Consider the following 20,788-nt stretch of genomic DNA (forward strand, 5'->3'; position numbering starts at 1 on the left):
CCAAAGACACATGAATGCCAAGATATACACAAACATATACTGTCAGACACATCCACAGAAACGACCTAGATACACATGCAGCCAGAGACTGACATACACTTTCAGGCAGGCACTGTCAGAAAAATAGTTATGTCCTAGAATGACACCCAGAGACACACTTACAGAAAGGCACTCAACGCAGACCTACATTTGCCATGTGATGACATAGAAATGTCCCATCAAACACACTGGCAGAACTTGTCACAAACACACTGTCACCATCAGACATGCACTGTCACAGCAAGACTTGTACTGTCCCAGAAATGAGAGACGCAGAGTCTGTCACAGGAAGATGCACAGATGCTCCAGGGACACACATGCACTGCTCTGAAGGCAGACATGTACTGATGTGATAGAGTCACATTTTGTGGCAGTGTCACAAAAACAGACATGGATAGACCTGTTCAGACACAGACACACATACACCATGACACATGCAGTTTATCAATGGAACAAATTGTCCAGAAATAGCTACCCAGAATCTGTTGCAGGAACACAAACGGACATCCACCCCATCAGAGAGAAACCACAGATGCACTGTCACAGACAGACCCACGCAGGCATGCACGCATCTTGGATTTAGACACAAACTGTCAGAGATAAGAGTCCCACACTCAGTCACCATCTGACACACCTGGAAACAAGCCCTTCATCACACACACAACTGGAGACACTCTGTGAGCTGCACATGAAGACTTGGACTCACCACAGTCACACACACACACACAGACAACACCAAAAAAGCATACATGTACTCTCCTTTGTTCACCCAACATTATTAGGAGGTGGTTTGCTATAAGCCTGCCAGGCCTTGGTGGGGATGTTAGTATCAGAGATGTACAGATAAGTCAGGCATCAAACCTGTGCCATGAAATTTATCTGTAGTACAGTTACTGGGGAGATTTTTAGATAGAAGTGAGAATGTGAATGGGCTTCTCAGCAGGTGACGCTCTGTCTGTCTTGAAAGACAAAGAAGGTTGGTGGCTCAGGACAGGGGTGGGCAAATTGCAGGCAAAGGCCAACAACACTGGACAGAGCGGCGAGAGATTGGCAGGGGCCAAATGGTGCAGAAACTTCTACAAAAAGAGTAATACTAACATTTGTGCTCTCTCAATGTGCCAGGCACTGTGCCCAGTAGTACATTACTTTGATCATACATATTCCCTCTAGATGATCACAGCAGAAACATGAGGGAGTAGATATCACTTTTTTTTTTTTTTTAAGACGGAGTCTCGCTCTGTCGCCCAGGCTGGAGAGTGGTGGCACAATCTCGGCTCACTACAACCTCCACCTTCCGCGTTCAAGCGATTCTCATGCCTCAGCCTCCCAAGTAGCTAGGATTACAGGCACGTACAACCATGCACGGCTAATTTTTGTATTTTTAGTAGAGATGGGGTTTCTCCATGTTGGCCAGGCTGGTCTCGAACTCCTGATCTCAGCTGACTCACCCACCTCAGCCTCCCAAAGTGCTGGGATTATAGGTCTGAGTCACTGCACCCAGCCTAATCACCTCTTGTACAGATGAGACACTTGAAACAGAGAAGCAATTGACCAGGGCCACACAGCTAGAAAACACCAGGAAGGTTTCAAAGCAACTCTACAACAAATACATGCTTGGCCATTGGGTTCCAGACACACTCCACAGACAGCCACTCAGCTAGCCATGCCCTCAACTGCAGAACCAGACACACATCCTGTCAGAGGATCTCCATTATCATGGCATGGTGAAAAACCTGCTTGAGAAAACCTGAGGGCCAGCCAGCCTTCTTTACCTTGGATTTACCCCTAGGGAGGGCAGGGAAAGAGGTGTCAGACTGGGGGACAAGAACAAAAAAGGGTTTAGCCATCCTTCACCTTCTAAAACCTAGTGGGTGAGGCCCCTCTGGTTACTTCCACTAAACTCATGTTGCTACAAAGTATCAGTTGCGCTTTTCCAAGGCTTTTCATCAGATCATAAGAGCAGCATTCACGGTGAGAGGCAGGTGGAGAAGCTGGAATTCAGGCAGGAAGTTCAAGCTCACAGTCCTCTGCTACCATCACACCCCCAGGAAATAGGGTAGGCAGGGGTGGGGTCTGCAGGCAAAGACGCAGCTTTTCCAATGGTAATAGGTCCAGAAGGAGGTTTAATAAGCAGCAAATCAAATACAAACTCCAGGCCCCCAGACAGACCCTGCTGGAGGGCATTCGCACCTCTGAGGTCAAGCCAAGGTCCGTGTCATTGCATTGTCATTGCATCCTCTGCCCAGAGGCCCGCCCAACCCCTGCCCCAAACAGAACAGAGCCGCTCAGGGAAACTGACATTTGGTTTTATTGTGCCAAGGACATTACAGATGGCGGATCTTGTCAACACCTGCAGGGCACGGGTGCCCCATCTGCCAAGGCTGCTCCCACACTCCCTACACTCAAATCCCGGGTGGCAGCCATAATCCCCAAAGATGACCCCCACCCCAAGATTCCAAAGAGGCTAGTGGTGGTGGAAGCAAAAGGAATGCAGCAAGGTCAGGGTTTCATTGTCCAAGCCGGCCTGACACCTGCCACCCTGCCCTTGCCCAGTGCACACCCTAGACCCTGGGCCGGCCTCCATGCAGCTGGAGGCCAGAAGACAGCAACCCATATCTTTGCACCCTCCTCCATGCCCCATGGCCTGCCTGCCCAGAAAGATGCCACCTTCACAGAGCCAGTTCTGTCGTTTATATCATTTTTGATTAGTTGATTTTATAAGATAAAAGTATATTTTAATAAAGAAAAAATTCAACATTGAAGGCTCAGATGTTCTTGGGGTACTGGGAAGGGAAATTTCCCACTTCTTCCTCCCACCTCCCTGGCATCAGTGTCGGGGGGGAGGGGTGGTGGCAAGTTTTTCTCATCTTGGAAGGAATGAGGGGCAGGGAGACTTTCCTCTGTCTGAATGTCTCTCTCCTCTGGGGCTGCCTGGCTGCCAGTTGGTCTGTCTCTGTGTGCCTCTTGTCTATCTTCGGCACCCTTGCCCGAGTCCCCTGTGGAATGCAGGGATGGTCCTGTGCGGGGTGGGGGGGCAACAGGGCACATCAGCTGGCAGAGAGACAGGTGATAGTGGCAGCGGCAATGAGAGGGAGCGCAGGGGTGGGCTAGCCAGAGGGAAGTGAGGAGGAGGGAAAAGAGGGGAGAGCAGAAAGAACAGGAGGAGGCAAGAGGGAAGAAGCCAAAGAAGGTGAGGTGGCACCGGAGAGCAGGAGTACTGGGGTTGGGAGATGGTGTCCCATCCCTGGGTCTCCATCAACTCTTGTCTGGGGGTGGGTCTCTGTGCACTTTGTTTTTCTTCATACTGTCTAGGTATTCCTGTTGGGACACTGCCAGCACCGATGCTAGGATCTCATCATCATCCCAGTCATTCAGACCTGCTGGGCAAGAGGAAGAGGAAAAGGATGATGGAGCGCTCTCAGCCTGCCTTCTCCTCACCGTGCCGACATCTGGGGCTCTGGAGAAATCCCATAGGGCCCTTCTCACTCCTTTCTCAAAACAGAAGGATCTGCTAGGCCTGTGAAAGCCCACTTAGACCCCAGACCCTTCTGGGGCAAATTCCTTGGGTCTGAAAAATCCCCTCCAGTGCCTCTCCCTTCTTTTCTTGGGGAGATGGCCAGAGGCTCCAGAAATCCCCTCTCAGGACTTGCCACTTCTTCCAGTCTCTCCCAGCTCCTAGCAGCCTCCATCCCCCCAGACAAAGGAGGCTTACCAAAGGCAGAGGGGGACATCTGCTGAATGAGGGCCCGGCACTCCAAAGCAGGGTAGAGGGACACAAGGGGGGAAGTTGCCCGGTCGGCCCCTGCCGAGAACTGACTGCTTGTACCTGAAGCAGACGGACAGTCAAAGGTAGGGACCCAGGATCCAGAACCCAGGACCCAGGCAGTGCCTCCTAACTCCCAGCACATTCCCTGTGGGCAAATCACTGACCTGGCGCACAGGGTGAAGGAGGTTTGGCAAGAGCTAAAACAGTGCCTGGGGAAGGGGGCTTCATGCCCAATTCAGCATGCAGCTCAGGGTGCTCAGGTGACGAGGCTGAACTCCGCTGCCGCGGGGACCGGCTAGTCCACTCCTCCAGGCCACTGGAGGCTGCTGCTGTGGCCGAACTGCATGTGGCGCTGGCTTTCCGGGGCTGCAGTGGGGAAGGAAAATGTGTTAAGGACCACCAGCAGCCATGACCTTCCTGTGACCCATCCTTGAATGCTGGCTCCCTTCCCAGGACCTTGGCTATGATACAGCTTCTACATAGGTCAACATCATCCCCACTCACACGGTGGACCACAAGGCTCCTCACAGGACAGAGGTGGAGCTCCTTACCCTTTCTCTCACACCCCTACAGCCAATCTGACAGGAAACCCTGTTACCTCTATCTTGAAAATAGATCCCAAATCCAACCCCTTCTCGCCACCTCCACTGCCAGCACCGGCCACCAGTCACCTGGCCTACTGCAGTAGCCTCCTCCTCACTGGCCCCTGCTTCTGCCCTCACTCACCAGACTCCACTGGATGACTAGCAGGCAAGGCGATCTTGTTAAATCTCCAACCACATCCTGTCCGTCCTCTGCTCACAATCCTCCCATGGTTTCTGCCTCTCTCAGAGTAAATGCCAAAGTCCTCGCCACAGGCCACAAGCCCCTACTCGATCGGACCCACAACCTCTCTGACTTCATCCACTACTACATTCTGTTCGGACACACTGGCCTCCCTCTGGGCTGTGCCTGAGTTGTACCAGGTGTGTGGGTCTGCTGTCCTCCCCTCCATGTGCACTCAGCTAACTCTCACTTTCTGCAAGGTTCAAATCTCACCTGCTCTGAGGCCTACCCTGACTGTGCTATTTCATACCATGAACGCACATTCCTGCTCAGCCCCTTTATCCTGGCTCTACACTTTCCATCCACAGCATTTCCAAACTAATTTATTCATTATATTTATTATTTTATTTTACTCTGCAAAACTGTGAGCATCACAAGGACGGGGATCTTGGTCTGCTGGGCTCATCTATGTATCCCCATATACTGAAAACAGGGCCTGCCACAGACTGGTAGTAGGTATTTGTAGAATAAAACTCAGCTCCTTCAGCCGGGTGCGGTGGCTCACGCCTGTAATCCCAGCACTTTGGGAGGCCAAGGTGGTCAGATCATGAGGTCAGGAGATGGAGACCATCCTGGCTAACACGGTGAAACCCCATCTCTACTAAAAATACAAAAAAGTAGCCGGGTGTGGTGGCGGGCACCTGTAGTCCCAGCTACTCGGGAGGCTGAGGCAGGAGAATGGCGTCAACCTGGGAGGCAGAGCTTGCAGTGAGCCGAGACTGCACCACTGCACTCCAGCCTGGGCGACAGAGCAAGACTCTGTCTCAAAAAAAAAAAAAAAAAAAAAAAAAACAAACAAAAAAAAACTCAGCTCCTGCCAGCCAACATCTACAATCACTCAAAACTCCTTGTGATTTTACAATTCCTCAGATGCTTCTCTGCCCTGCCCCTCCCCGCTTCCCTAACAATTCAACCTTCCTCTGTGAAGACTAACCGGAGCCCCAACCTCCACTGATCTCCCAGCCAGGGTCAAGGACCCCACCAATGAGTTGTCTCCCCCAACAGATGAGATCCTTGAGGGCAGAGTAGTCTAGATCTGATGTTACATTCTCAGTAGAGACCTGGCACACAAGAGCAGTCAACAAAAGTTTGTGTCTCTGAAGCTATCCATTATTCCTTTGTGTTACCAGCGGCATGGCTGCCCTCCTCTCTCTCCTTAAGTGCCTGTTCTGCACAAGTATTTAAAGTTCCAAGGTACAATGCCAAAACTAAGACCAAGATGAGTTACAGATGGTGCCGGATGCTTCCTTCCCTCCCAGATATCAAAACTGCTTAATTTTTTTCTGCTCGCTTGAGGGCAAAGCATGAGAAGTAATGAGTTTTTGGCCAAGCCTGTCACAGAGTCCATGACCCACCTGGCTGGGGCCTCGGACCTGGCGAGCCTGTTTCTCCTGATCCCGCAACCACTGCAGGTAGGATTCCCGAGCCACCTGCTCCTCGATGGCCTCATTTGTGGCCTCCCAGTCCGTGGCCCGTTTCTTGTCTTCTAGCATCTGCTGTTCGATCCATGACTCCTCCGACGTTTTTATGGCATTCTTCATCAGAGACTGCTCTGCAAACTGCAAGGAGGGAGAGGAACAGGGATGTGCAATAACACTCTGAACCTGCCCAAGAGCCAGAACAGGCTCAGCGAGGTAGGCCCACAGGCCCCAGAAAAAAAAGGAGACAGGAAAGCAGGTACTCCCACAGAGCAACACTCTGCAGACTACCTCTTGATTGGGGACCAGGGGAAAGCAGGCTTGGGATGTGGGACCTGTCATTCCAAACTCCTGTGCTTGTAAGACCTGACATCAACCCCCAAACCACCTCGACTGAGGCATTGAGACTGCAGCAGTCAGGTGCCTTCCAACCTGGGACTTTTTTTTCTTTTTTCTGAGACGAAGTATCGCTCTGTTGCCCAGGCTGGAGTGCAGTGGCGTAATCTCGGCTCACTGCAACCTCTGCCTCCCAGGTTCAAGTGATTCTCTAGCCTCAGCCTCCCAAGTAGCTGGGATTACAGGTGAGTGCCACCACTCCCGGCTAATTTTTTTGTATTTTTAGTAGAAATGGAGTTTCACCATGTTGGCCAGGCTGGTCTTGAACTCCTGACCTCAGGTGATCCACCCGACTTGGCCTCCCAAAGTGCTGGGATTATAGGCGTGAGCCACTGCACCTGGCCCTGGGCCTTAATTTAAAGAAGCCCCATCCAGTGATGACTGTTTCATAATGTTGAGGACTTTCTCACACATGAGCAGATGACACACATACAAAAATTAGCTATGTGTGCACAGGGTGGAGGGAGTATTCAAGCATGGGAGGGGTTGGGGGAAGTAGTGGGTGTGTGAGGGAATAAGGGGGCAGTATCAACATGGTGTGGGGTGCTATGAGTTACAGGACACTACATCAGAGTACTGTTTTTCAGGCTGAGATCCAACAGCATTTTTAAAAAATAGAAAATATCAGAGTATATCCCAGGGAATAAGTGCACATGTTGTTTCATGAAGCTTTAGTTAACATTATTTTAATGCACATATACATATCACACACAAATGCATATATGCTAAGTAATCATGTAAAATGTATTCTTTTCTTTTTCCTGCAGACCTTGCATTCAGATAAAATGTAATTTTTTACTGTGAATAGTTAAAAACAATTCGTAAAACTATGTTAAAACAAGCCAATTAAAAAAATAGTCAAAAAATCTAACCACTCTGGAGTGTTAAACACACTCCAAGTGTTTTTTCTACTCACTCACTCAACAACAATCAACACAGGAGACTTCTGTGACCAAGTGTGCGGGCTGGGGGGAGGGTGTTTTCCCACACAGCAAGCAGCGGACACCTGGTGTCCGTCCTCCAATGCAATTCAATACCCAGAGACAGCCTGGGATCCCACAGGTTGAGGGCTCAGTCCCACAAGACTCCCCCCACCCCCCCTTCAAACACCAGTCGAAAGTCTGGGCCTCCAGAATTTCTGACTGACCAGCTATAAACTGGGATTCCCACAATACTTTTTGGGGGGTTCAATTAACTTGCTAGAGCAGCTCACAAAACCCAGGAAACACGTCTGCCAGTTTATTATAGAGAAAATTAGAAAGTATACAGATGAGATGCACAGAGTGAGATATGGGGGAAGGGACGTGGAGCTTCCATGCCCTCCCTGGGGTGCCACCCTCTAGAAACTTCCATGTATTCAGCTACCCAGAAGCTCCCAGAACCCAATCCTTTTGGGATTCTTTGGAAGCTTCATTATGCAGACATTATTGATTATGCCATTGGACATCAGTGATCAACCTAATCTTCAGCCTCTCTCCCCTCCCCAAAGGCTGGGGGATGGGCTTAAAGTTGCAAACCTCTAATCCTGCCTTGGTCTTTCAGGTCACCAGCCCCCATCCTGAAGCTACCTAGAGGCTGCCAGCCATCAGTCATCTCATTAGCATACAAAAAGGCATCACTTTGGAGATTCTAAGGATTTTAGGAATTGTATGTCAGGAAGTCACAAACACAATTCACCAAAGAAGCTATACAGATGGCAAATAAGCATATGAAAAGATGCTTAACAGCATTTGCCAATAGGCAATTGCAAGTTAAAATAATGAGATACCACTACACACCTAAGAGAATGGCTAAAATCCAACACAATGACAGTATCAATTGCTGGTAATGCTGAGCAACAGGAACTTCTAAATCGTTATGGTGGGCATGCAAATTATACAGCCACTTTGGAAGACAGTTTCTCAGTTCCTCATAAATCAAAACATAATCTTACAACGCAATCCAGCAATCTTGCTCCCAGCTATGTATACAACTGATCTAAAAACTTAGTCCACAAAAAAACCTGCATGCACGTTACAGAAGCTTTATTCATAATCATCAAAAACTGGAAGCAACCAAGAATGTCTTTTAATAGGTGAATAATTAAACTGGTACCTCCATAAAAGGAACATTAAGTGATAAGAAAGAAACCAGCTAACAAGCCATGAAAGAACATGGAGAAACCTTAATGCATACTGCTAAGTAAAAAGAAGCAGTCTGTCACGCTGACCATTTTAATTTCAGGGGGAAAAAAAGCAAATTGGCTGCAGGTGGCTCACCCCTGCAATACCAGTACTTTGAGAGGCCAAGGCAGGAGGATCACTTGTCCCCAGGAATTTGAGATCGGCCTGAGCAACACATTGAGACCCTGTCTCTACAAAATAAAAATATTTTTAAAGTTAGCCAGGCGTGGTGGTGTGTGCCTGTGGTCCCAGCTACTTGGGAGGCTGAGGTGGGAGGATTGCTTAAACCCAGGAGGTCAAGGCTGCAGTGATATTGTGCCACTGCACTCCAGCCTGGGCAACAGTGATACACTGTCTCAAAAAAAAAAAAAAAAAAGCAGTATGAAAAGGCTACATACTGTATGATTACAATTATATGACATTCTGAAACAGGCAACTCACAAACACAATAGATTAGTGTTTGCAGGAAGAGGGAGGAAGGGAGGGGTAAGCATATGGAGTATGAGGAATTTTAAGGGTGGTCAAACTATTCTGAATAATACTGTAATAGTAGATACGTGACATTATACATTTGTCAAAACCCATAGAATGTACAACACAAAGAGTGGACCTTAATATATGCTATTTAAAAAAAAATTAGGAAGGCTGGGCACGGTGGCTCATGCCTGTAATCCCAGCACTTTGGGAGGCCAAGGCGGGTGGATCTCCTGGGGTCAGGAGTTCGAGACCAGCCTGGCCAATATGGTGAAACCCTGTTTCTACTAAAAATACAAAAAATTAGCTGGGTGTGGTGGCGCGTGCCTGTAATCCCAGCTACTCAGGAGGCAGAGGCAAGAGAATCACTTGAACCACGGAGGCTGAGGTTGCAGTGAGCCGAGATCGCACCACTGTAGCCTGGGTGACAGAGCAAGACTCTGTCTCAAAAATAAAAACTAAAATTAAATTAAATTAAAATTAAAAGATCTATGGCCAGTGCGGTTGCTCACGCCTGTAATCCCAGCACTTTGGGAGGCCGAGGTGGACAGAGCACCTGAAGTCAGGAGTTCGAGACCAGCCTGGGCAACATGGAGAAACCCCGTCTCTACTAAAAATACAAAAATTAGCCAGGTGTGGTAGTGTATGCCTGTAATTCCAGCTACTCGGGAGGCTGAGGCACGAGAATTGCTTGAACCCAGGAGGTAAAGGTTGCGGTGAGCTGAGATCATCGCACCACTGCACTCCAGCCTGGGCGACAGTGAGACTCTGTCTCAAAAATAAACAAAAAAAAATTAGGGGATCTGAGATCCCAGCACAGAATGCAAAAATGTAACAAAATAATACAAATGTATTACAAACATGAAACAATCTTGGCTGGGCGCGGTGGCTCACGCCTGTAATCCCAGTACTTTGGGAGGCCGAGGCGGGCGGATCATGAGGTCAGGAGATTGAGACCATCCTGGCTAACACAGTAAAACCCCGTCTCTACTAAAAATACAAAAAATTAGCCGGGTATGGTGGCAGGTGCCTGTAGTCCCAGCTTCCTGGGAGGCTGAGGCAGGAGAATGGCGTGAACCCGGGAGGTGGAGCTTGCTGTGAGCTGAGATCACGCCGCTGCACTGCAGCCTGGGCAACAGAGCGAGACTCTGTCTCAAAAAATAAAATAAAATAAAATAAAAATAAACACCCTCATTTGAAGGGGGTGGGGGCAAAAGTAGGTCACTTTCAAAATGAATGGAGTCTGTAACACCAAAGGCAAAAAAGAACTATATGTAGCATTGTGTTGTGGTGATAAAGTTGTTTCCCACGGGGGTACGAGTGAACAAGTGTGATTCTGCTACATGTGTATACGGAAGTGACCAGTTACATAAATGGATGGTAGGAACCAGTGCATATACATCTGATGGCATATCTACTGTTGGAGTGGGAATTTGCAGAAGAACAAGGGGAGAAGGCTAGAATGAAACATGTGATAATGGTTATAGGTAGAAATATTTATAGATATGTGTACAAAGGCCACTATACATACATGTAGCTCCTTGCTCTATCAGCTGAGAGGGCCTAGAAGCATGGACAACCTGATATCGAAGAGCAGATTCAACACCTAGGTCTTGATTTCTGTTAACAGTCTCCAATACATTCCAGGGCTCTTTAAAGAAATGGCTGATTCAGCTGGGCACAGTAGCTCACACCTGTAATCCCTGCACTTTGGGAGACCGAGGAGGGTGGATCACCTGAGGTCAGGAGTTCGAGACTTCAGCCTGACCAACATGGTGAAACCCCATCTCTACTAAACAATACAAAAATTAGCTGGGTGTGGTGGCGCATGCCTGTAATCCCAGCTACTCGGGAGGCTGAGGCAGGAGAATCGCTTGAACCTGGGAGGCAGAGGTTGCAGTGAGCTGAGATGGCGCCCTTGCACTCCAGCCTGGGCAACAAGAGCGAAACTCTGTCTCTCAAAAAAAAAAAAAAAAAGACCATACTGATGTAAATAAATAACTGGAAAAATTAATAAATTAAGGATGAGTTAAGGACGAGAGACAGATCCTCCTTGAAGAATTCCAAATAATCTATGTAGACACTCTACCCTCAAGGGGATGGGGCATAACCATTTCTTAGGTGTGGGCTGCACATAGTGACTTCCTTCCACACAGTACAGTATGGGAAAGGTGGGAAAGAGTAACCTTAGGTGGAGAAACCTAACAAACACTACTTCTGCCAGTTGATAAAAGGTAACACCAACAGGCATAAATGACACTCATAGTATAAACCCTTGAAATGATGTAATGAGAATGGCACTTTACCTCTGTGATCTTCCTCCCTAAGACCCACAACCCTAGTTTAAACATGAGAAAAAGTCCAAAAGAGACATTTCCTACAAAATATTTGATCAGTACTCCTTAAAACTGTCAAGGTCATCAAAACAAAACTGAGAAACTATCAAAGATAAAGGGGCCTAAGGAGGCATGTAGACTTCATTTAATAGCAACGTATTAGGCCGGGTGTGGTGGCTCACGCCTGTAATCACAGCACTTTGAGAGGCCGAGGTGGGTGGATCACCTGAGGTCAGGAGTTCGAGACCAGCCTGGCCAATGTGGTGAAACCCCGTTTCTACTAAAAATAGAAAAATTAGCCAGGTGTGGTGGTGGGCACCTGTAATCTCAGCTACTTGGGAGGCTGAGGCAGAAGAATCGCTTGAACACAGAAGGCGGAGGTTGCAGTGAGCTGAGATCGCCTCATTGCACTCCAGCCTGGGCCACAGAGAGAAACTCTGTCTTAAAAAAAAAAAAAATAAGTATTAATATTGGTTCACACATTGTAACAAATGTACCATAATCATCTGAGCTGTTAATAATAGCAGAACTGGGCTGGGCGCTTTGGCTCACGCCTGTAATCCCAGCATTTTGGGAGGCCGAGATGGGTGGATCACCTGAGGTCAGGAGCTCGAGACCAGCCTTCAACATGGTGAAACCCCGTCTCTACTAAAAACACAAAAATTAGCTGGGCATGGTGGCAGGTGCCTGTAATCCCAGCTACTTGGGAGGCTGAGGCAAGAGAATTGCTTGAACCTGGGAGGCAGAGGTTGCAGTGAGCCAAGATTGAGCCATTGCACTCCAGCCTGGGAGACAAGAGAGAAACTTCGTCTCAAAAAAAAGATAATAATAATAATAATAATAGCAGAACTGTGTTTGGGAAGAGGAGGATATGTGGGAATTCTGTATTATCTCCTCAATTGTTCTGTAAATCTAAAACTGCTCTAAACAATTAAGTCTATTAAATACAAAAACTTAAAACAATCATTTTTATTTTTTCTTTCAGACAGAGTCTCGCTCCATCACCCAGGCTGGAGTGCAGGGGTGAAATCTCAGCTCACTGCAACCTCTGCCTCCCGGGTTCAAGCAATTCTCCTGCCTCAGCTTCCCAAGTAGCTCGGATTACAGGTGTGTACCACCACACCGGGGCTAATTTTTTTAGTATTTTTAGTAGAAACAGGGTTTCACCATGTTGGCCAGGCTGGTCTCGAACTCCTGACCTCAGGAGATCCTCCCACCTCAGCTTCCCAGTGTTCGGATTACAGGCGTGAGCCACCGCACCTGGCCAGAACATTCATATTTTTGAAGAAAGAAAAAGAGGAAGCTGGGTAGAGTGGCTCATGCCTGTAATTCCAGCACTTTGGGAGGCCGAGGCGCGGGGATCACTTGAGCCCAAGAGTTCAAGGTCAGCCTTGGCAATATAGTGAGACCTTGTCTCTACAAAAAAACATTTTTCATTTTTTTATAAAAAATTTTTTTAAAACACTGGCCGGGCATGGTGGCGAGCACCTGTAGTCTCCCAGCTACTCGGGAGGCTGAGGTGAGAGGCTTGCTTGAGCCTGGGAAGTGGAGGCTAGCTACAGTGAGCCTAGATTGCCCCACTGCACTGCAGCCTGAGTGACAGAGTGAGACCTTGTCTCTCCACCCGCCCACCAAAAAAGAAAATGAGCCATTAAACCAGGACAAGTCACAGATGAATCTTAAATGCATAGCGTTAAGTGAAAAAAGCCAGTCTGAAAAAGCTACATACTGTACATTTCCAATTATGTGACATTCTAGAAAAGGCAAAACGAGAGTCAGTAAACAGATCGAAAACAAAAACAAGAAAATTCTGAGAAACTGTCACAGCCAAGAGGAGATAAAGGGGACACAACAACTAAATATAATATGGCACCCTGGATGGGATCCTGGAACAGACAAAGGTCATTAGGGAAAAACTGAGGTAATCTGAGTCAAGTATGGTCTTTAGTTAATAATATGTCGATATTGGTTCATTAACTATGACAAATGTACTATGTTAATACATTAATCATAGTGAGGCATATGGGAACTCTGTAATATATTTGCAACTTTTTTTTTTTTTTTTTGAGACAGAGTCTCATTCTGTCGCCCAAGTTGGAGTGCAGTAGCACAATCTTGGCTCACTGCAACCTCCACCTCCCAGGTTCAAGTGATTCTCCTGCCTCAGCCTCCCGACTAGCTGGGATTACAGGCACCCACTGCCACGCCCAGCTAATTTTTGTATTTTTAGTAGAGACAGGGTTTCACCATGTTAGCCAGGCTGGTCTTGAACCCCTGACCTCAGGTGATCTGCCAGCCTCGGCTTCCCAAAATGCTGGGATTACAGGTGTGGGCCACCGTGCCCGGCCTCTTTGCAGTACTTCTGTAAATCTAAAGCTGCTCTAAAATTAAGTTTATTTAAAAACAAAACAAAAAAGAACCCTATGTTGGAAGGTGTGTTGGTGTTAGGCTATGTGTTTCCGAAAATGAAGGAATACTTTGTAGAAGTGAAACCTGAATAGAAGATACCAAAATCCTCAGCAGATGACTATGAGAGAGAGAGAAATGAATGAGAATCTATCAGTATGTGCTGCGAAAATGCACTGCCACCTTCTGAACACCTACTAGGCCCCAGGCCCAGTGGGAGGTGCTTTCTGTATCAGCCAAGCTGCTAGCCTGGAATACTTATAGAATCTGCCTAGATCACACAGCCAGTGAGTGGTGGGGCCAGGCCTGTACCCCATGTCTCTGTGACCATGGCTGTCTGTAACCACTATGATCCCGGGAGAAAGATCCATGCCAAGATGCCCAGAGCAAGCCCTGGCTCACTGCTCCCAAATAGGACTCCATATCCTAAAATGCCAGCCCTCAACGGGCACAAAAGATCGGTAAGCCAACTCAGACAGGCAAACCAAGACCAAAGAACAAACCCTGAGAGATCACCTTAAGTAACTCCCTATTTTTTTTTTATAAGGGTGAGACCTCAGGGGAGAGAGGAGACAGGATATTTTTGTGAGTTAGGGGCAAAACAGACTCCAACAGGTTTCTGACCTCTATATCCAGCAGCCATTCTGGGCACAGGGACCCACTCACCCCTGGTTTGAATGATGGCAGGCCCAGCCCCACACCAATGGTGGCCTTGTTAGGATTCACCACTGAATTATAGTGGATATTCCGATGGTAGCTAACACGAATGGGTTCGTCCTCATTTTGATGTATCCCATGGAATGTGTTGATGGGTTCTGCAGAGAAAGAGAAGGAGGGAGCATCCACAGCAGGCCAGGTAGGGCAGGCTCGAACAAGGCGCCATCTTTCCCTCACCTACCCACTGCAGAAGTACCTGTGCTGTACTGGTACACCTCCACAGGACGGTTGTACATCTCTGCCATGGCCTGCATCTCAATGTGGTTGCCATGGCAATTGTTTTTCCGCTTCCTGTTAATGTAGGTGGTAAAGTCCTCTGTGACATAGTTGGAGAAGTAGTCGGCATTCTTCATCTGCAGAATAGATTGGAAGGTTAAGGTCTGTGTGGAGAAGAAATCCTCCCACCCTGCCCCTCCCCCAAAGGCCTCCCCCATTTTCTCACCAGATAGTCCATGCAATGCTTTCGCACAACCTCATGCATGTCCTGGTCTCCATACACCTGGTCAGCTGTGGGGGCAGAAGAAAGCAGCAGCTAGGGTCAGAGATGCCAGAGAAGAGCTCTGAATCATAGAACATCCTTTGGGGAGGAGGAACTGGGGGACCAGGGAAATTCCCTTTTCTACCCCAAGGCCTGGAGAGTTCTTGCCCTTGTAGGCTAGAACGGGGTCATGGAAAAATAAGGCAGGCAGGGCCAGACTTGAAGAACAAGAGAGTGCAGGTGAGAGGAAAACAGCCACACGCCTCTTGGGCAGATAATAACTTTGTCTAGGGTACACGTGGCCACTCAGAGAAATCAACAACATTCTAAGTTCCACAGGTTGGCCTCAAACGCTATTGATTCCCACACCCCCCCCTTTGCTTTCCACATGAGGAAACTGAGGTTCAGGGGGAGTTTGTGGTTTGTCCAAGGTCACAAAGAGTCAGTTTGTGACAGAGTCAACTCTGAATTCAGTTTTCCTGACTCCCACGAGTCAACATGGCCTTTGTAGGTTGGAAAAAAAAGGGAACAAAGACAAAAAAAGGAAAGAAAAAAAAAAATGGGCTCCAAGCCCAGTTCTGCCAGATACTAGAGAGCTGAGTGACCAGAGGCAAGTGACCCAAGTGTTCTGAGCCTCATATACCTCATCTGTAAAATGGGAACAAGAGGGATAACAGGCCAGGCGTGGAGGCTCACACCTGTAATCCCAACACTTTGGGAGGCCAAGGCGGGCAGATCACTTGAGGTCAGGAGTTCGAGACCAGCCTGGCCAACATGGTGAAACCCCGTCTCTACCAAACATACAAAAATAAGCCGGGCATGGTGGCAGGCGCCTGTAATCCCAGCTACTTGGGAGGCTGAAGCAGGAGAATCGCTTGAACCCAGGAGGCAGAGGTTGCAGTGAGCCGAGATCATGTCACTGCACTCCAGCCTGGGCAACAGAGTGAGACTCTGTCTCAAAAAAAAGGCCTTTTGTGGGGATTAAATGAGATAATGGGTATAAAATAACTACCACTGGGCTTGGGACAGAGTAGCCACAGAGTAAATCAGAATTCCTTCCTCCATAGGGAGGCCTGAATGTGGGGTGGTACTGTGAAGGTGACAGAGGTGAGTAAAATCCTGCCCCTACCTTCGGGGAGCACACAGTCTAGTAAAAGAGATAAGACACACATGCAACTAACTTTAGCTTAACTCAGGATGGGCAGCCTGTGGCCCGAATAGTCCAGGCGTCGTGAGATTTGGTCAAACTAAGGCGAGAAGGAAACACACTCCCTCTGCTTCGCTTGAGGATCTTCACACATGCCGTTCCTTCTCTTCAGGACGCTCCTTCCATCCTCGTCAGCTGCCTACTTCTCAAACACCAATGTGTTCTTTATTTATTTATTTATTTATTTGAGACAAGGTCTCGCTCTGTCGCCCAGGCTGGAGTGCAGTGGCGTGATCATAGTTCACTGCAGCCTTGATCTCCTGGGCTCAAGCGATCCTCTCGCCTCAGACTCCCAAAGCGCCTGGATTACAGGTGTGAGCCACCGCGCCTGGCCCAACATGTTCTTTAATACAGTTCCCCACTACCCAGGACACCTCTATCACCAGATTTATCAAAGGTGTGCATAGACTTCTGCCCGACCACACTGGGCTCCCACAGAAGGCAAAGGGCAGTTCACACCAAAGTCCACCCCCAGTTCAGGGCCCGATACAGTAAAGGAAATCAGGAAAAGTTTACTGAGCAAATGGATAGGCTGGGTAAGCCAGGGAGCTCTTCTCCCTGTGAAATTAAAGTGGGCCTGAAGATCATGCAAGTCTGATTTCCACTGGTTTTGGGAATTTCCCTTTGTTTCCCCAGAAGACCACTGCTCTGATGGGATCTCCCTGGGGCACGGGGCTAGGGTCAGGTCACACAGGAACACTCCTGAGTTCTTCCCTGTCAGTCTACCTCTCTGAAGAACTGTCAGAAGAACGCCTTCCCTGCCTTCCCCTTCCTACCCTGAAGGGTTCTGTGAGAAAGGCTACTCTGAGATAGAAAACAGGGCCCACGTTTGTCTCCAGTCCTCTTGGAGGTGAAGAGACCTGAAGGGTAAGGGGGTGTGGAGGTTGTGAAGGCGGGAAGGGGGTAGCCCCTTCACCAATGTAAACAAGGATGTGGGTTCTGCGGCCACACTCTCCCCCGCCCTCCCCAGCGGCATTTCCAGCAAGTCACATGTCCTGCGCACAGGCTGGGGGCCCCCTGCTGCTGCCTTTCTTAGAAGCCAGGACCACAGAGCCCGCACAGTGAGCTACTTGAGGAGCTATTTCTGTAGGCTGAGCTTGGGGTACTGGGAGGCAGTGCTGTTGGCAGCTGCAGTAAACAGGAACAAAGATGAGAGTGAAGGGGTTAAATAGGGGTTGGCTGGCCAGGCTCAGAGAAATAGGCTGAGGTGCTGGAGAAAGCCCATCTCCTATGGAAAGGTCAACTGTCATTTCCAGGCCTGGGAGTTCTATCTTCAAGAGCTAGATGCCAGATGCAGGAAAATGTGGGAAAGAGAGGAGACTGTGGAACAGGGAAGGGATCTGGGGGAAAACCCCCTGAGGGTCCCATTTCTCTGCCACTGACCCCTTTGCCTGGCAGAAAGGCTCTGCTGCCTCCTAGCTATGTGGCAATGGATAAGGCCTTTAACCCCTCTAAGCTGAAATGTCCTCATGCATAAGGTGGAGACAGTAACTCCTCTTCCATCTGCTGGGTGTTGTCAAAACTACATAGGAGGTTTGCCAAGCACCTAAGGCATAGTAGCTGGTCAAGAAACAGGAACACAATTTGTCATGACGACAATGATTCCTTCATATGCTAGTTACCCACGAGTCAGCCAGAATGTTGCCATAACCACTTATGGAGCCTTTTCTCATTTCTGCTGCAAATACTCAGCCAGAGGAAAGCCCCAAATGCAGACCTAGGATGCATGTCCTCTCCTGGCTCTCTACCTTTAGTGAAACCAAAGGTCCAAAGGTCTACCTCTAGGCCCTTAGTTCTAACAAAACTTCAGCAGTTAAATTAATATCAAATTAACAATACAGGCTTCATAAAACAGGGTCCTAAAGTATGGACGAGTTATGACATTTCTTTACTTATCTGTAAAATGTAAAATACCGGCCGGGCGCGGTGGCTCACGCTTGTAATCCCAGCACTTTGGGAGGCCGAGGCGGGCGGATCACGAGGTCAGGAGATCGAGACCACGGTGAAACCCCATCTCTACTAAAAATACAAAAAATTAGCCGGGCGTGGTGGCGGGCGCCTGTAGTCCCAGCTACTCGGAGAGGCTGAGGCAGGAGAATGGCGTGAACCCGGGAGGCGGAGCTTGCAGTGAGCCGAGATTGCGCCACTGCACTCCAGCCTGGGCGACAGAGCAAGACTCCGTCTCAAAAAAAAAAAAATGTAAAATACCACCTCTCTCCTCAATCCGATGATGCAACTGATAGGTGATATGGTATAACATGTACTGCCACTTCCTTTTAGTTTCCCTAGTTTCAGATGAGAACAACACTGTTATTCTAATCAGTGTCCCCTATGCCTTATGTGTCGTTTCTCTCTAGCTGCTTTCAAGGGTTTTCCTTTGTTTTTAGTGTTTAGAGGTTAAATGATGACGTATGGGCATGGGTTTCATTTGGTTTATCCTACTGGGGTTTGCACAACTTCTTCAATCTGTAGGTTTATGTCCTTTGCCCAATTTGGGAAGCTTTCAGCCATTATCTCTTTAAATATGTTTTCTTCACTACTATTTCTCCTCTTCTTTCAGAAGTCCAGTGACATAAATCTTAGATCTTTGTTGTTGCCCTATAGGTCTCTGAGACTCTGTCCATCTTTTTTTCAGTGTATTTTCTCTCTGTTGTTGAGATTGGACACTTTCTACTGTTCTGTCTGCAAGATCACTTCTCTGTCATATTCATCCTGCCATTGAACCTTTTGCATTAGCTTTAATTTTCTGTTTTCTTTTTCTTTTTTTTGGATGGAGTTTTGCTCTTCTGCCCAGGCTGCAGTGAAGTGCAGTGGCTCACTGCAGCCTCCGCCTCCTTGGTTCAAGCCATTCTCCTGCCTCAGCCTCCCGAGTAGCTGGGATTACAGGCGCCCGCCACCACGCCCGGCTAATTTTTGTATATTTAGTAGAGACAGGGTTTCACCATGTTGGCCAGGCTGGTTTTGAACTCCTGACCTCAGGTGATCCACCCACTTTGGACTCCCAAAGTGCTGGGATTACAGGCATGAGCCACCACGCCAGGCCAGTTTTAATTTTCATTTATAATTTTTAGTTCTATCATTTCTATTTGGTTCTTTTTCTGTATCATCTATATGGTGAGAATTTTTTTTTGAGATGGGGTCTCACTCTGTTGCCCAGGCTGGAGTGCAGTGGTGCAATCACGGCTCACTGCAGCCTCAACCTCCTAGGCTGAATTGATCCTCCTAAGATCAGCCTCCCAAGTAACTGGAACCACAGGTGCACACCAACATACTTGGCTACTTTTTGTATTTTTTGTAGAGGTGGGGCTTCACTGTATTGCCCAGGCTGGTCTTGAACTCCTGGACTCAAACGACCTAACCGCCTTGGCCTCCCAAAGTACTGGGATTACAGTTGTGAGCCATCGCACCTGGCCGAAGAATTTCTATTTCTTCTTTTGTTTCCGGTTTATTTGTAATTCCTTACTGAATCATTTTTACGGTGACTACTCTAAAATCCTTGTCAGATAATTCCAGCATGTGATTCATCTTGCTATTGGCTTCTGTTTTTTGTTTTGTTTTGTTTTGAGACAGAGTCTTACTCTGTCACCCAGGCTGGAGTACAGTGGCATGATCATGGCTCACTGCAGCCTCAACTTACCCTGGCTCAGGTGATTCTCCCAGCTCAGCCTCCCAAGTAGTAGCTGGGACTACAGGCACGTGCCACCACACCTGGCTAATTTTTCGATTTTTTTATAGAGATGAGGTTTCACCATGTTGCTCAGGCTGGTCTTGAACTCCTGGGCTCAAGCGGTTGGCCTGCCTTGGCCTCCCAAAGTTCTGGGATTACAGGCGTGAGCCGCCACATCTGGCCCATTCTTAAGCTGAGTTATCTATTTGTAAACTGCTGATTTATTTGGGGGCATTGTCCCCATAAACTTTTCAGAAAGCATCAGTGATTTTTCACCATTCTTCCACCCAACCGTCACCATAAATTTGATTTTGTTCTTGCTTCAGTATTGGCAGAATTTATGTGGCTCTGGTAGAGGCTCTTTTCAAATTGATGTCTTATCCTTCTTAACCCCTCAAACCAGATCCTGTTCAGACATGTTATAACAAGTTAGTACAGATTTATTTTGGTGTAAAAAAAATTGAAATTCAAAAAAGAAAAAACAAAAATAAATAAAAGCAAAACAAAAATAGGAAAGAAAAAAGCAAAACAGAAAAACAACAAACAACTAGAAAACATTTGAAATCCATGCATATAGTTTTTTTCATCAGATGCATTTTCCGTGTACTTTTAGATGACCCCTCATATAAAAAGAACTCCTAAAAAATTTTAAGAGAAAGACAAGACGCCCAATCAAAAAGTATGTAAAGGTTATGAACAAACATTTTGCAAAAAAGGAAACCCAAATGGCCAATAAATATATAGAAATATGCTCACAGTAAATCAGAGAGCTGTATATTAAAGGAACAAAATGTTATTTCCTGTCTATCAGATGGGCAAAAAGATTTTTTTTTTGAGATGGAGTCTTGCTCTGTTGCCCAGGCTGGAGTGCAGTGACGCTATCTCAGCTCACTGCAA

At 47.7% G+C, this 20,788-nt stretch overlaps 1 protein-coding gene across 2 annotated transcripts; it reads right to left on the reverse strand.

Moving 5' to 3' along the window:
• Window positions 1-2,329: 2,329 nt before the first annotated feature.
• On the reverse strand, window positions 2,330-17,554 carry OTUD5 (OTU deubiquitinase 5). 2 transcript variants are annotated; one of them, XM_032756904.2, is made up of 8 exons: window positions 16,199-17,554; window positions 14,982-15,046; window positions 14,736-14,892; window positions 14,489-14,637; window positions 5,986-6,189; window positions 3,970-4,171; window positions 3,752-3,865; window positions 2,330-3,419 (listed from the first exon to the last, which is right to left on the reverse strand). In XM_032756904.2, exons 2-8 carry the CDS (start codon window positions 15,018-15,020, stop codon window positions 3,295-3,297), a joined length of 990 nt encoding a protein of 329 aa, XP_032612795.1. In that variant the 5' UTR covers window positions 15,021-15,046; window positions 16,199-17,554; the 3' UTR covers window positions 2,330-3,294. The 2 variants fall into 2 exon arrangements, with proteins under 2 accessions (XP_032612795.1, XP_032612796.1); XM_032756905.2 differs by having other exon boundaries at window positions 2,330-3,416; window positions 14,982-17,552.
• Window positions 17,555-20,788: the final 3,234 nt, after the last annotated feature.

Source organism: Hylobates moloch, unplaced genomic scaffold, assembly GCF_009828535.3.
Source record: "Hylobates moloch isolate HMO894 unplaced genomic scaffold, HMol_V3 SCAFFOLD_7, whole genome shotgun sequence".
In the NCBI taxonomy this organism is placed as follows: Eukaryota; Metazoa; Chordata; class Mammalia; order Primates; family Hylobatidae; genus Hylobates; species Hylobates moloch.

What these genes read in the sequence shown, in the direction of transcription:
- OTUD5 (XM_032756904.2), bottom strand. Translation starts at nt 15,020, where the DNA reads ATGCATGAGGTTGTGCGAAAGCATTGCATGGACTATCTG. An exon ending in GGTGTACCAGTACAGCACAG is followed by an intron (nt 14,638 to 14,735) that starts GTACTTCTGCAG and finishes CTTTCTCTGCAG; the next exon opens with AACCCATCAACACATTCCAT. An exon ending in TGCCATCATTCAAACCAGGG is followed by an intron (nt 6,190 to 14,488) that starts GTGAGTGGGTCC and finishes CCCTCCTTGCAG; the next exon opens with TTTGCAGAGCAGTCTCTGAT.